The 14,611-nt window shown below is 36.4% G+C and overlaps 1 protein-coding gene and 1 long non-coding RNA gene across 51 annotated transcripts in view; one reads left to right on the top strand and one right to left on the bottom strand.

Moving 5' to 3' along the window:
• The window catches only part of Mhc (myosin heavy chain), a 26,329-nt gene extending 11,718 nt beyond the window's left edge, over positions 1-14,611 (bottom strand). For 5 of the 50 annotated variants that reach the window (XM_081987166.1, XM_081987234.1, XM_081987462.1 and 2 more), the window contains exons 1-14: positions 11,619-11,877; positions 11,194-11,337; positions 9,704-9,860; positions 9,617-9,644; positions 9,359-9,557; positions 9,232-9,295; positions 8,946-9,044; positions 7,736-7,839; positions 6,828-6,965; positions 6,494-6,763; positions 4,107-4,277; positions 1,966-2,145; positions 1,756-1,906; positions 1,370-1,422 (exon numbers count right to left, since the gene is read on the bottom strand). In XM_081987166.1, coding sequence (XP_081843292.1) covers positions 1,370-1,422; positions 1,756-1,906; positions 1,966-2,145; positions 4,107-4,277; positions 6,494-6,763; positions 6,828-6,965; positions 7,736-7,839; positions 8,946-9,044; positions 9,232-9,295; positions 9,359-9,557; positions 9,617-9,644; positions 9,704-9,860; positions 11,194-11,337; positions 11,619-11,819 — 1,959 coding nt within the window. In that variant the 5' untranslated portion in view covers positions 11,820-11,877. Of the gene's footprint in view, positions 1-1,369; positions 1,423-1,611; positions 1,665-1,755; positions 1,907-1,965; positions 2,146-3,699; positions 3,871-4,106; positions 4,278-5,027; positions 5,199-5,311; positions 5,483-5,645; positions 5,817-6,493; positions 6,764-6,827; positions 6,966-7,217; positions 7,322-7,735; positions 7,840-8,441; positions 8,546-8,945; positions 9,045-9,231; positions 9,296-9,358; positions 9,558-9,616; positions 9,645-9,703; positions 9,861-11,193; positions 11,338-11,388; positions 11,533-11,618; positions 11,878-14,593 lie in introns of those variants that run through there. The other 45 variants (XM_081987410.1, XM_081987470.1, XM_081987489.1 and 42 more) reach the window with 31 other exon arrangements.
• On the top strand, positions 9,867-10,961 carry LOC145734563 (uncharacterized). The gene is made up of 2 exons (XR_014179442.1): positions 9,867-10,739; positions 10,839-10,961. It is a non-coding gene; the product is annotated as an uncharacterized LOC145734563 (long non-coding RNA).

Below are 14,611 nucleotides of genomic sequence, written 5' to 3'. Positions count from 1 at the left end.
CCATACAGAGCTGCAAGTTACAAAAATTTGGTGGAAAATTAATTACGTATTTATCTATCCAGAAATGTTTCAAAAAGATGATCTAGACATAAAGACAAAAATAATTGAAGAAGTCTTCTAAATTTCCTCTAGATCAGCTTAAAACTTTACCTTCAGATTCTGAAGTTAACAACCCTTTTACCTTAAAAATTTTACATCTTTTGGACATTTACGTCAAGTTTAACTATATTACATTAAACAGTCTTTAGATTCAAACACAATAAGTAATGAGGTTTCTAGAAGTTAAATCCTTTTCAAACTGAAGATTATGCTTCAATTTTCAACCTTAATTGCCATAAAATTTAATGATTTCACTAACCTCCTTGCAAAAACATGTGAGACAAATAATCAAGAAAAATCTTGTAAAGAAGTTTCAAAGGTTAAATTTACACATGTATAAGTCTCAAAATTGCGTTTAACTCATTACCAGAAACTTTAATTTTATAATTAAAATATCATTTCTTTAGCAGTAAAAAGCATTTGAATTTAAAAAAAACGTTGTCAAGATTCATTTTTTTTTTCTAAACTTACAAAAGCCAGATTTAATAACTAAGCAAAAACCAAGCTAACCATAGTACATTATAGAACCAAAACTGACATTCAAAAATCTGAATAAAGTTTTAATGTGGTGGTTACAAATTTAGTTCTAGTACTAATAAAAAGCAAAAGCCTAAAGCAGTAGCTAGCTTTAGTTTCGTAAACTAAATTAGTAAAATTAAAGTAAAAGTAAACCCGTGGTCTAACGAAAGAAAACATTGGAAGTTTCTCAGACTTCTTTTCTCATTAAATGTGCCACAAAAAAACGGATTTTTTTGAGAAATCCTTACACACGTTGCCTTTGTGATCTACTCCTCTGCTCGAAGAGTTAAAGTATTGGTGTTTTATCACTCACCAAGGCAAAACCGGAAATTGGTTAGTCAAGTTACAAAAAAAAACGGTGAAAAAAATTGCCTCTGACAAAGTCCCTCAGAGTTTTTGATTGGTTGGATGAATAGAACGATACTTTTGGTGCAAGTCGTGTTAACAGGTGATGAGTCACAAATAGTCATTTACAACTCATCTTGTTTAGAGGTTGTCCTAAAGTTAGTACAAGGTTTCATTTTGATGGCAGCTACTTCTGCTTATTTTGTGATTTAAAACTAATTTTAGGACACCGTAATAAAAAATGGATTGAAGGTTAAAACACATAAGTTCCTTCACTAAAGTCGGTCGGTTTTGAAGTGAACCTAATCAAAAAAAAAAAAACAACATTTATTAGCCCCAACGTATACAGTTTTTGGGCAAGTGAGTAAAATGTTCACGTGATTTTTATTTTTTTTGTCAAACGTACCTTGTAGGCGGAAGATACAGTGGCGAAACCACCACCCTTCTTTCCACGACCACCTATAATATAACACATGCAAGCGGGTTATTAAAAAGTCGATAAGCGCTTTTACTAGGATGGTACTTTTCCTAGAATTGCCAGGAACATTTCTAGGAAAAGTCCACAGGGTAAAGAAGGTAATAGTTAAAAATTGAAAGGTGTAAACAGCTCTGAGCTCAGCTTGTAGTGCGAGATATCAGAGTATTTACCCTGTACATGGCTGATACGGTCTGGAAAGCAGAACCCTTGGTTCTCTTCGCACCTAGATCAAAGTTCCATTAGAACCTATCTAAGTCACGTAACTTGGAAAAATTTTAAGGTAGTGGGATAAGGATGAAATAAGGTTGTAGTACCTTTAGCGTCAGCAGCACCACCAGATTGTCCTGGGTGGTCAGCGAAGATTTCACACAACAATTTGTTGGTACCCTTCTTGAAGAGATCGACAACGGTGTCGTTCAGAGGGTCCTTGTTCTTTTCCAACCAACCGGTGATGTTGTATGGTACCTTCAAGATTCATTCAAATGAATATCTATTCCTTTTGGAAGTTAAAAGTTAATACTTACATTACCGGCGTAATGGCCCAAGGTGAAGTGGGCAGCTTGCTGGCCAGGCTTTGGTGGTTTGGGCTTCTGGAAGTTGGGTGATTTGCCCAAGTGGTTGGTGTTCAATTTTTCAACGAAGGTTTGGTCAGTAGCTTTAGGGAACATAGATTCTTCTTCAAGGATGGACAAGATACCCATAGGCTAGAGGAGTCGAAAAGTATATGTTAACCTAGGCCCTCATTATGGAGTTTCCACCGGTAGTTTACACATCCAGTATAGACTCCATTTTAGTTTCTTCTCAATTAAAAAAAAGTAAAAAAGCAAGCCAGTTTTACGTTACCTGCTGATCGTATTGATGCGGAGCAACTCACCGTGCATATACTACAAAACTTAATTCTAAGTGATTTTGGTGTGTTTTAACATAGTGTAACAGACACAAACGTTGACAAATTGATAAGTTTGGCTTTTCTTTTTGCCTGTAGAATAAATAACAACCCTGAATTTGTGTGTACAAAAATTACGATTTTCGTTATTAGTTCAAAGAAGAGATTTTAGATTATCCTCCAACTATACCGGAGAAAGAGTAAAATATAAACGAAAGTGTCACAAATAACATAGGAGATTCTTGGCTAGTGTAAACATGATTTAATTTTTTATCTTGAAACTCAGTTGATTAATACATAATTCCATAATATGGTAAATCAAGTATCTTTGACATTCTCCATATCATAGAGATTACGTTCTTGTAGACCACTTCTTGAGAATAGAGTAAACAGTGACATTTTTCAGACACATTTTAAATTAAACTTGTTCAAAATGTTTGCTAGAATACGGAATTATTTGAGGTTCAGTTTAACAGAGTGCTGGAAAACTGAACTTCTGAATCAAAACCAAAAATTAATTAGAATTTTGATTTTGGTAGCTTTAGAGAAATTTTTTTAAAATTTTAATGTCTCAATAGTTTCGTGAGTAGCTTTGCTATTGTCAGATCAATGAAAATTTTCTCAAAAGATTATTTGTGGTGTAATAATGTATTATAGAAGAGCAAAACGTTCAAAATGGTCTTAAACCGAATTTACCAGCCAGAATATGATTCTGTGTAGGTGCTCATACACCAGAAAGGCTAGATGACATAAAAATAATCGAATAATTAAAAACCAGATTGCATTGCCTAAATTTTAGTCACAAGTTGAAAGTAAAACTAACATAAAGCCAACAATTTTTGCTTTTTAGCAATAAAACTCAGTTTAGTACTAAAAGATAAGACAAACTTAACAATTTGCCTATTTTGTGTATTACTTGGGTCACAAGTAAAAGTTTAGTGCAACACATAAGATCCTAAGTCGCATTTGAGGTACCTTTTCGATTAGATCAATGCAAGGTTGCAGATCCAAGCCGAAATCAATGAATTTCCAGCCAATGTCTTCGATTAGGTATTGTTCTTGTTCCAAAACGAACATGTGATGATTATAGAACTGTTGAAGTTTTTCGTTCGAGTAGTTTATGCACAGTTGATTAAAGCCGTTATACTGAAAATGTGGTGGTTAGCACCAAGTTTAGTATTGTTTGATTGTGTGGGTGGTTAGTCACGTTTATTGGTTAGTTACTGGAAGCTCAGCTACTTTTGCTATTACTAATAAGGTAGTAGTGGGTGTCATTTCGGTCCTGCTAATATAGTAGTATGAATTATTGTTGCTTGAAACGTTAAAGAAAATTATGAGGAAGGAAGCACTGATTCAACTAGTGCCGATATACCTTCTCGATAAGTTCGATACAGGCTGCCAAGTCCATACCGAAATCAATGAAAGCCCACTCGATACCTTCACGTTGGTATTCTTCTTGTTCAAGTACAAACATGTGATGGTTAAAGAACTGTTGCAACTTTTCATTGGTAAAGTTGATGCAAAGCTGCTCAAAACTGTTGAACTACACATGTAAACAGAGACAAACATATAAGCTAGGGTGCTCGATAGTGATTCTGGTGCCCTGTACAGTGGGTGGAATCAACTACCAGTCTATACATATAATACATAAGGTGAACATATAGATATTATATACAGAGAAGGTGAACATATAATGTGATTTCAGCTGGTCAAAAAATCAGAGTTAGCCACCAAACATTGAGTTGCTGCTGCTCGCGACTGCAAAGGCGTCCCAATTACCTTTTCAATCAACTCAATACAGGCGGCCAAGTCCATGCCGAAATCGATAAATGTCCACGTTATACCTTCCCTGGTATACTCTTCTTGTTCCAGCACGAACATGTGATGGTTAAAGAATTGTTGCAACTTTTCGTTGGTGAAGTTGATGCAAAGTTGCTCAAAACTGTTGAACTGCATCGGTACACAAACAATTTTAAAGCTACATCTCTCAAAACTGAACTCTTGCCCTGTACAGTGGGTGGAGTCAATTTGGAGTGGTTTACATACAAATGAACTATATACACAACTATATACATAATGTGATCACGGTATCCAGTTAAAAATTGATATTAGTTTTAATCTGGAATAGTCTCGTGCATTCCGAATTAAAACAATTATCCGTTTTTAACCGTTTATATACTAGATGACTGAAATTTGCCTTGAAAATTCTTCTCTTTTTAATGGCGTTGTCTAGTATAGGAATATGTTATATAAAACGTAGTTAATGATGACATTGTAATAAACATTTTGGGAGGAAAAATGCTCATTATTAAAATTATCATTAATTACATTCTAATTCAACATACTTCTACATTGAGAAAAAAAATATTGCCCGAAATCTGCAAATGTACAATAATTGTTATGAACATATCACCAAAAGAGTGTTCTATTGGAAAATACCAAATACTGGAGCTTGCAAACAAATTCATCAAGGCAAATCTAAGTTACCCAGCAGTAGTGTAACAGTATAGGTAATCCTCACAACTAACAAAACAACAACATAAAACCATTCAGATTCTCGGCTTTGCTACACGAGCGGAATCCAAACGGGGGGAAAAAAGAAAACGAATTTGATCGTGGTACTCTGCAAGATCAATTCCTAGTAAGGTATCAGCTACACATTGAGCCACTGATTCACCCTGCCCCATCAGGGTAAATTACCTTCTCGATCAATTCAATACAAGCGGCCAAATCCATGCCGAAATCGATAAACACCCAATCAATGCCCTCAGTTTTGTATTCTTCTTGTTCCAGTACGAACATGTGATGGTTGAAAAATTGTTGCAGTTTCTCGTTGGTGAAGTTGATACAGAGTTGTTCAAACCCGTTGAACTATGTACACACACATTTTTATACAGGTACAAAACACACGGTAAAAAGGGGGACCAGCACGATGGGGCACTCGCACACAAACGTTCACAAGGATTTGGACTAGCACAGTTTACCTTCTCGATTAGTTCGATACAAGCGGCTAGATCCATGCCGAAATCGATAAACACCCAATCGATACCCTCTTGTTTGTACTCTTCTTGCTCCAGCACGAACATGTGATGGTTAAAAAATTGCTGCAGCTTTTCATTGGTGAAATTAATGCAGAGCTGCTCGAAGCCGTTATACTATTCCCAAAAAAATGCACTTCCTCAATTTGAGTCAAATCTACACTACACTGTTTGTGTTTGATTAGTTTTAAAAGCATGCTAGCTTACCTTCAGAAGCGTCAAAAGCAGAGCAGTAGAAAATAGAGCCAGAGATAGAAATAGAGTTAAAAGCACAGCTAACCTTTTCAATGAGCTCAATGCAAGCAGCCAAGTCCATGCCGAAATCGATAAACTGCCACGTGATACCTTCCCTGGTATACTCTTCTTGTTCCAGCACGAACATGTGATGGTTGAAGAATTGTTGCAGCTTTTCGTTAGTAAAATTAATGCAAAGCTGCTCGAAGCCGTTATACTGTGCGTTGAAGAAAGCGGATAGAAAAGAGAGAAAGTAAATTAGACACTTTTATGAGCAACAAATAGAGAGAAAAGATGTGGTGTTAATAAAAGTTGAAAGATTGAATAAAATGGTGTCCAAAACCATACTCATTCGCGCAACGTACACATTCAACAGTCATCATATACACAAAGGGTCCCACCTATATTAGTATAACCTGCTAAAGAAGATTATTTAACAAACTATTGAAGGGTGTCTGGAAATACCTACTAAAAAAAAATTAATACAATAATAATAAAAAATAGATTAAACTCCAGGAAGGTTGATTTCTGGACACCCCTTCTATACTAAGTTAGTGTCCACAGTGAAGTGAGCATTCATACTCAATCCATCATGGAACACCCTATACATATAACAGTTAGTCCCAAAATTGCTTTTAAAAAAAATATCTGATAAATCCAGCCTAAAAAAATGCAATTTTGGGACTTTATTCTCCCTAACTTCCAGGGTGTTGATTACCACAGAAAGTTTTTTTGTCTGTCATAATACTAAATTAAAAGTTTCACTTAATCAAAAGACTATAGTGACTCTATCTGAAAACAATTTACAATTCAGGGAGTAAATTTCCACCATGTACAGGTTCTATAGTAATAAAATAATTAAGGAGGAGTATGGGTCCTCGCCCAAAAACTTACGTCGAAGATTTCAAAACCAGCAATATCCAGTACACCAATGAAGTGTTGCCTTTTTTGTTTGGTGTCCAAAGTTTCGTTACATTTTTTCACCAAGAACTTGAACAGCCTGTCGAACATGGCCTTGGACATGGCACCGACGGAGTAGGATACCTGGTTGACGTTCCTACCTTGGGTGACGAATTCGTTACCGACCTTGATCCTGGGTTTGACCAGGGCGGTGTATAGAGATGGAGCGTCAACACCCAACAGTTTGGCGACATTTTCACCTTCCTAAGTGCAAAAATCACATAAATTAGTTCACACTTGCTGATGGAATCAAGAAAGTTAAGCTTACTGTGGTACCGTCGGCTTCAGCCTGTTCTTCACGACCTCTTTGTTTGAACTTCATGGTACCCATGTGCATAACGGCGGCGGTGATCTTGTAAATGTCGTTCTTTTCTTCTTGGGTGAAACCAAGAATGTCGAAGGCTTGCTATATTAATAAAATGCATATAAATACAACTGAAATTAACCTAACCGAGGACTTACCAACCACCAGTAACAAAAAAAAAGCACAAAACACTATATTATTGGACGCATCGAACGAAGCGTTAACGCTCAACAAATCACAAGAGGGTAGATTTTGGTTGGAAATCGACTTGACAAGTTCACAAAAAACAAGTGAAACATAGAGACGTAGACAAATTTGACAAAGGACGACAGGACCGTTTTACAGAAAACTTACATCGGTCAATCCCATTTCTTCACCGTCGTCTACCCCATTAATTTGGATTTTACCCTGAGAGACGCTGTGATAGTCATAGATATCGTTGGACAAAAGGCACACGTCTGTTGAAAGAAAAAGAAGTCAAAAAAATATGATTGTTGTAAAACAAGGCCCTCAGGGTAAGTTTATATATCGTGATTGGTCTACCAGGACAATGTGGTACATCAGCTGATGAACGACATTGTCTGCAAGTTAAGCTGCAATAAAAAATGTAGAAAAGAGCCCACAACATAATAAAAGCTTGGAAGGGTGATTGTCAGACAACAGAAATACTGATTAACACTTTTAAACAGAAAAGTGTTAATAAGCATGTTATAGTATAGGTTTTTAAATTTTTTACCCGCCTAAAATGCTATTCATAGACAACCATCTCAAATTAATCATCGTTGCCTGACAAACAAAATCAAAAGCGAAAACCATTGTGTGCTTTTACCAAAAGTGTGGCGCTGTGTAAGGGTTAGTACGGCCAAACTTACGTCGGTAAGGGTACATTCTTCAGCATCGTCTACAGATGGAATTTTAGTTTTTCCTTGCGACACAAAGTTGTAATCCAGGATGTTGTTAGATAACAGACACATTTCTAGAAAACGAAGGGATACGGTGGATTAACAAGTACTGCAGTATTTAAGTACTTGTTGGGTTTTAATTTAAGGGTAAACCGGGGGTAGTTATAGTTGCTAGGCTGGTTTGGGGTTTGGAAGGTTTGTTCAGTCAGGGTCTGCCTAACTGTCACCAAAAGGGTCTACAGTCATTTTCTAAAAGTAGTTGTAGAAACAAACTGGGGTAGAGGGTTTTTATTGTGGATGATGACGTTCTTCTTGTAATCCACTTTTTTTTCACAAAACTCAGTTTATCAATACCAAGTTAGTTATTTTGATTACTTAAATTGTTTAACTAATTACTTGATTCTTGTGAACAAAAGCATTGAAACCTGAGTTTTAGTTTACGAAGCAGTTGCAAACACACCAAATATATACAAGGGGATATCTACTACACGATTCTACGTATTGTGTGGTGTGTGTCGACAAACGTGTCGTTTTGTTTGCGGGTTGGAGAAACATTCAGAAATACAAAAAAATAACTCAATTTCCGGCCATGTCCGAAGTGTTCATTAGCGAACAATGGCGGTTTTAAGCCAATCAAAATAAATTTTTTTGCGGGCTGATTCCCTCATCCGCTTACGTCAGTTAATCTACATTCTTCGGCGTCGTCCACGTTGGGAATTGTGGTTTTACCCTGAGCGACGAAGTTGTAATCCGTGACATTATTGGATAACAAACACATGTCTAAAACGCAAAAAGGGAAAAAACTATAAGTAAAGCGGAAATCGCTAGTTTGAAGCGACTTTCCAGCTCAAAAAGTAATCGGGTAAAGCTTTATTCAAAGCTGTAATAAATTGAGAAGGAGACGTATATACAAAGTGGATTCCTAAAAATCCAATATTTAGAAGAAGTTGTGAATTTTTTTAAACTTTTTTCAAGGTGAAAACCACCCTTACATCAGTCAGCATACATTCCTCGCCGTCGTCAACATTGGGAATAGTAAGTTTACCCTGTGCTACGTAATAATAATCCTTTACGTCATTCGATAATGTACACATCTCTAAAGGATAATATTTAAAAAATAACTTGGGACTAACTTTATGACGTCAAGAAATTAGGGTTGGAATAGGGTTGTGACTCTTACCTTTAAGGCCGGGAACGGCTCCGGACATGATTTGGTAGAAGATGTGGTAAGAACGTTCCAAAGATTGTTGAGAGATGACACGGGCCTTCTCCAACAGATCTGTAAGTATTGTTATACATTTAGTATGGCGTTTATTTAAATTTTCACATATTACTTTTAAAGACCTAGAAAGTCTGGATATTCAAAAATATTCAAGTTTTAGCTATTCCCCATTTAAACCAATTTCATTCAAATTAACTGCACTTTCTAGATCGTATTTGTAGTAATTAATTAAAATCAAACTTACAAGTTTCAATGTCAGCACCGGCCAATTTACCAGTAGGACCGAAGTGAATACGGATGAATTTACCCTGTTCAAGAAAGAAAATACATGTTTACTTACAGTCTTAGTTTGCGCGTAAAGTGGTACTTACGAAACGGGAAGAGTTGTCATTACGCACGGTCTTGGCGTTACCGAAGGCTTCAAGTACGGGGTTAGTTTGTACGACCTGATCTTCCAAGGTACCCTTCTTTTGTTGCTCTTCGGTCGGTTTCTTGCTGGAGGCACCGACGGTGGCAAAGTACGCAATTACCTTTTTCGTGTTTTCAGTTTTTCCGGCACCAGACTCTCCACTAGGTATGAAAAACCGTTATTATATCGCCTGATTAAGTGGATCGTGGAGAATACTTACGTAATCAACATAGACTGGTTCTCGTGGTCTGTAAAGTAACGCATAAATTAGAAGGCTGTTAAAGAGTGGTAAAGTATGACAACTTACTGGTCAACATGTTGACGTAGGCACCGTCAGAAATGGCGAAAATGTGGGGTGGCACTTCATTACGCCTCTTACCACGGTACAACTTGGCGCAACGGTTGGTGTAGACGGGGAAGCGCTTGTAAGGGTTGATGGCGACGCAGAAAAGTCCAGAGTAAGTCTGTAATTTTGATGGGTGGATTATTGGACAAAGTAAGGACGATAAGGGCGACAATGGCAACAGGAACGGCACATTTACGATATAAAAGTAACGGCACGTAGAAGCAAGAAAAAAAAACGTTTTACAGTTTCCACCAGACGTTCAGATGTTAGAAGGGGCCAAAATTACATATTACTGCACCCTGATTGAAGTTACGACTAAGGCGGTAAAAAGACTTTCCACACTTGTTAGGTAGATATACTTGGGTAAATTTAAACATATCAAAAAATCTTCTGAAAGATCTTTGCAATGGCAATTATTATTGAAAAGAAAAATTGATAATTTCATTAGGTGACTCTAAAATTAAGTACTTTAACTTTTTCAAATAACAACACTACTGTTCTTGTGATTTACAACCTGACAACCTGATCTATCAAAAAATGTATAAAAAAAAAGAAAATTCTAATTGAAATTCAAACGTGTCACTTAAATAAATAAAAAAGTTCTTGAAAGAAAAGAACATACGGAATGAAACACATATGCTACATTTGCTTAAATCTAGCACTGTTGGCAATTTGTGATGCTTTTGCAATCACAAACTATATGAACAGTGCTACAACTGCTGCACATGTGAACATAGTAGTAGTTTTCTTGATAACAACCTTTTCTTTTCCACCCTTTACAAAAATCAAGTCCTAATCCTCCCAAATTTGAACTGTGAAAATTGTGAAAAGTGTTTAAGGCCAATTTCACCGGTTAATTTAAGGGCAGGCTATGCTAAGTTTCAGTTTGACTGTGATATTTTGCATCTGATCTGTCACAGTCAAGTCACAGCCCCGGGTTTCCTTAAAAACGTAGCGTCAGATATCAGGTTGTAAATAACAAAATTCACACATTACAGTTAACTAAATTGATAAAGTGAAATTATTAATTAGGTATCTGTAAACCAAAAAAATGTGACAGAATTTAAATACACTCAAACTACCAACTGAATTTGAGATAAATTTAACAAGCAAATTGCTAGAATTTTGCAAATCACCCATGAATGTTTGGTGGATAACTGTCTGTACCTATTACGTTAAAAGTAACGGTACAAAAACAACTTAAAACATAAAACAAAAACATAGTTAGAACCCCAACAAAAACCAAACACCATTTCTCCAGAAGTATCCAGTGGTAGAGATGGTGGAACAAACTTGGTTAGCACTTAGGGCAACGGCCCTTAACAAGGGTTCGTGCGACGGTAATTTTTCAGGTTACCGGCGCAAAAACCTTGACAAAAAGACATCCTTGGTCGGTGTATTGCCGATGTGTCCAAGAGTCCTGGGAACAGTCCGGACACGCGTAAACTTACGTAGATAAGCTTGGCATAATAACGTTGTTTCAAGTTGTGCAATACGGAAGCATCGTTAAGATAGGTCAAGTTGGACATATCCTCGGCTTTTTCGTATTTTGGAGGGTTCACTTGAGAGACCTGCTCTTTCTTGAAGTTCTTTTCCTATACGCGGAAGGAAAAACGGGCATTAGTACTGACGGAAATGGTACTTACGTAAATCAGTTTCGCGTAGTAGCGCTGCTTTAGGTTGTGCAATACTGACGCGTCGTTCAAGTAGGTTAAATCGGCCATGTCTTCGACTTTTTCGTATTTCGGCGGATTTACTTGGAAAACTTGATCTTTTCTGAATTGCTTTTCCTATACACATGGCACTCAAAGGTTATCACCCTATATCTTACTACTTCCCCAACCCTATTGTTTTGATAATTATAAAGAAAAATTACCTCTCCGTTGGCAAACACAGTGACGAGGTCACCCTTGGTGCCCCTAATTTCACCAAGGACGAAACCTTCTTTTTCGTCCGGTACCCAACAAGATTTCTTGGCATCGTAGGGCTTGGTCTGGTCTATACGTTTCTGTTCCAATGAAACGAAGAGGTAGGGAGTGGGATCCTCATCCTCTTGGTTCGCTGGTGGTTTTGGCATTTTGGCGGACGGTTACGAAGGGGCTAGCGAGACACGTATAAACAGCCCTAGAGCCTTCCTGTAAACCAAACCAACAGTTTTGTAACGTTAAAAGTTCAGGGATGTAGAAATGATTCACACGTGACTACCAATTAGACTGTGCCTGGTTGCAGTGATATCATTCAGTTCGCGTTAGTGTGACAGATTTAATTAATCAGGTTTATTTTTTGATGGGGAGAAAAAATTCAACCACAAATCTCCTAGATGGTGTAGTCTCTAACCCAAGAGGTCGAAAAAATGCCAAATTTTCCGAAATTTGTAAAAAAATTAGTATTTTTTGAAGATACCTAAAGTTTAATATCTATTTAGATCCATCAGGATTATTAAAGTAATCAACATTTAGCAATCCATGTAAAACCCACTTTCTAAGTCACTAAGTATAAAAATGCTAAATTAATACGTCACATCATCATCATACACAGCAAAGACAAAACATTATACAAGACATTATTTACTAATTTAAAAAAAAACATTTAAAAATTTTGTGAAAATGATTCCAAAAACAAGAGAAAATGGTATTGATATTTGTCAGATAATTTTCAGGGTTTAACTTTGATAGTAATGTTTTTGGATTCTATAAATAACGTAACTTTCCAGTTTTTTTTCTTTAATATTTGGAAAACTTTCCAAGGTAGAGGCTTTAAAAAATGTAACTAAAAGAGAAACTCATTTAAAATATATTTACAATTCCAGCATTGCTACATGAAATCAGTGGCAACAACAAATTTTTGTTTGACTGCTCTAATAACTGATCCATTTTTCAACTATGCTACTTGATCTCGACTTTGTCGTTTTCGAGATATAGATATTTAAAATTTTCAATATTTGAAAAGCTGTATCAGGCAAACGGTTGAAGTTAGGGCAAAACGGTTTGCAGGTTCCTATTTTACTTGAGCGCATTTTCAAAAAACAAAAAAAAAAAATTTTTTTTGATAATTACGAAAATGCTGTCATATAATGTTAAGATCTTAGAAAAGTAAGAGGAATATGCAAAACGGTTTGTCCTAACATCAACCGTTTGCCTGCTACAGTCTTCTAAATAGTTACATACAAAACCAATGACACCTAAAGAAAACAAAGGTTTGTGATACAATTATTATGTGATTAAGTGTCAAATAAATGACAGTCTGAACCAATGATGATGCTCTGTTCTTATTGATTAGGGCATTGTTGTGCAATGATTCTCTTTTTTTGCCATTAATTTTGTATGTGATTATTGAAAAATTGCCACACCTGTTCCAAGCTAGCAGTTGTGAATCCTGGCATTTTTATAGCTTTAAACTAAAAGTTAAAAAACAAGACAACTAATATGAAAGTTTTGATTCACTTTAGAAATCTCTATAAGCATTTCCAATTTAATTCAAATTTAAACCGTTTTGTTATGCCAGTTATGTAGTGTTTATTTGAAATAGTATTCAAGATCTATATAACTCACAATAAATTTAAAATGATCAAACAACCCTAAGTCTAAATTCACTTTTGAATTGAATTTAAGTATTCAGGAAGAAGTACCACTAAATCCGGATTGAAAAATGTTCAAAGTTATTTCAATCCAGAAATAGCCCAGAAATTGTAATCGAAATTAGCTAAATCGGTTGGAGTAATCAATAATGGCAACTAATGCCCTCAAAATAAACAGGAACATTCGTTCACCTCGGATAATCTTTCCACTAAGTAAACCCAAATGAAGTTGAAATGTGCCAGATGCCTCACATCTTACATAAGCACCCTTTAATTTATTGAAAGACCGTTATCGGAAGCTTCAAACAAATCAAGAGGTGTAATAGAATGCTAGATTTGAGTGCAGAAGTTAAAAATTGCATCAGAATTGTAAGTCTAGAATAAAGTTTCATCATCAAGGATGGAATTTGGTTTCAGTCGTGCTATCTCCTTTCATCTTCAAACGGAGTTAATAATAATAGTAGACATTCCAAATAAACCGACATTGACATTTGGCATTCCAATTTGGTGACGAGGACCAATCAGGCGTCATCGAATCGGTATTTTCGAAACGAAAAACCAAAAATAGAATCGGCACAATTAACGGCACGTCACCCTTGTAAGGTGTGACAGAAACACCCGACCGAACAATCCAAGATGGCTACTGTTTCGCGCGTCGTTTGTTCTATTCCTGGCAACGTTGCGCAATTGTTTTTCGGGATCCGGGAAATTCAGATCGGGTATTCCTGGCGGCCAACTTTCATTCATACCGATTGGATCGCACGTAACAGTGAAAGTCAACCAATTTTTTTGCCTGATGTTATTACTGAAAGGTTACGTCACACATGAGGGGGTGTCACTTGACATCCCCTCGTAATCAAATATCACTTGACATTTGCGAGTGTCATACTAGCTAAAAGTGATTGGTCAAGTGACAAGCTTCTAATCAGCTTAATGAAATAAATTATTAGTGCAATTTCATGCTTTTTTACTACTACTCAGGAACCTGAAGGTTAAAGAAGAGTGAAAACAGGCCCTAATCTAAAAGATACTACATCAACTCCACAGACCACTGGTCGTTCGTGTTTAATCCAGAGATAGCACATAAATCACATCAGGCTAGTATGACACTGTCAAACGCTCACTGCAAATCACTAATTTGAGCACTATAATACCAGGGCACTATACAAACAGGCACAGTCCAATCGATCCACCTCAAACAATTGGGTCGTAATTGGTGGTTGAGAATGTGATCGTGGAAGAGACACGGTGATGCGGACACACTGGACACTTACGTTCGAAAAGGCAGTCTG

This window comes from Ips typographus, linkage group LG1, assembly GCF_016097725.1.
Source record: "Ips typographus isolate SLU linkage group LG1, UJ_Ityp_2.0, whole genome shotgun sequence".
Lineage (NCBI taxonomy): Eukaryota > Metazoa > Arthropoda > Insecta > Coleoptera > Curculionidae > Ips > Ips typographus.
This window is presented reverse-complemented; position numbering and strand designations above follow the sequence as displayed.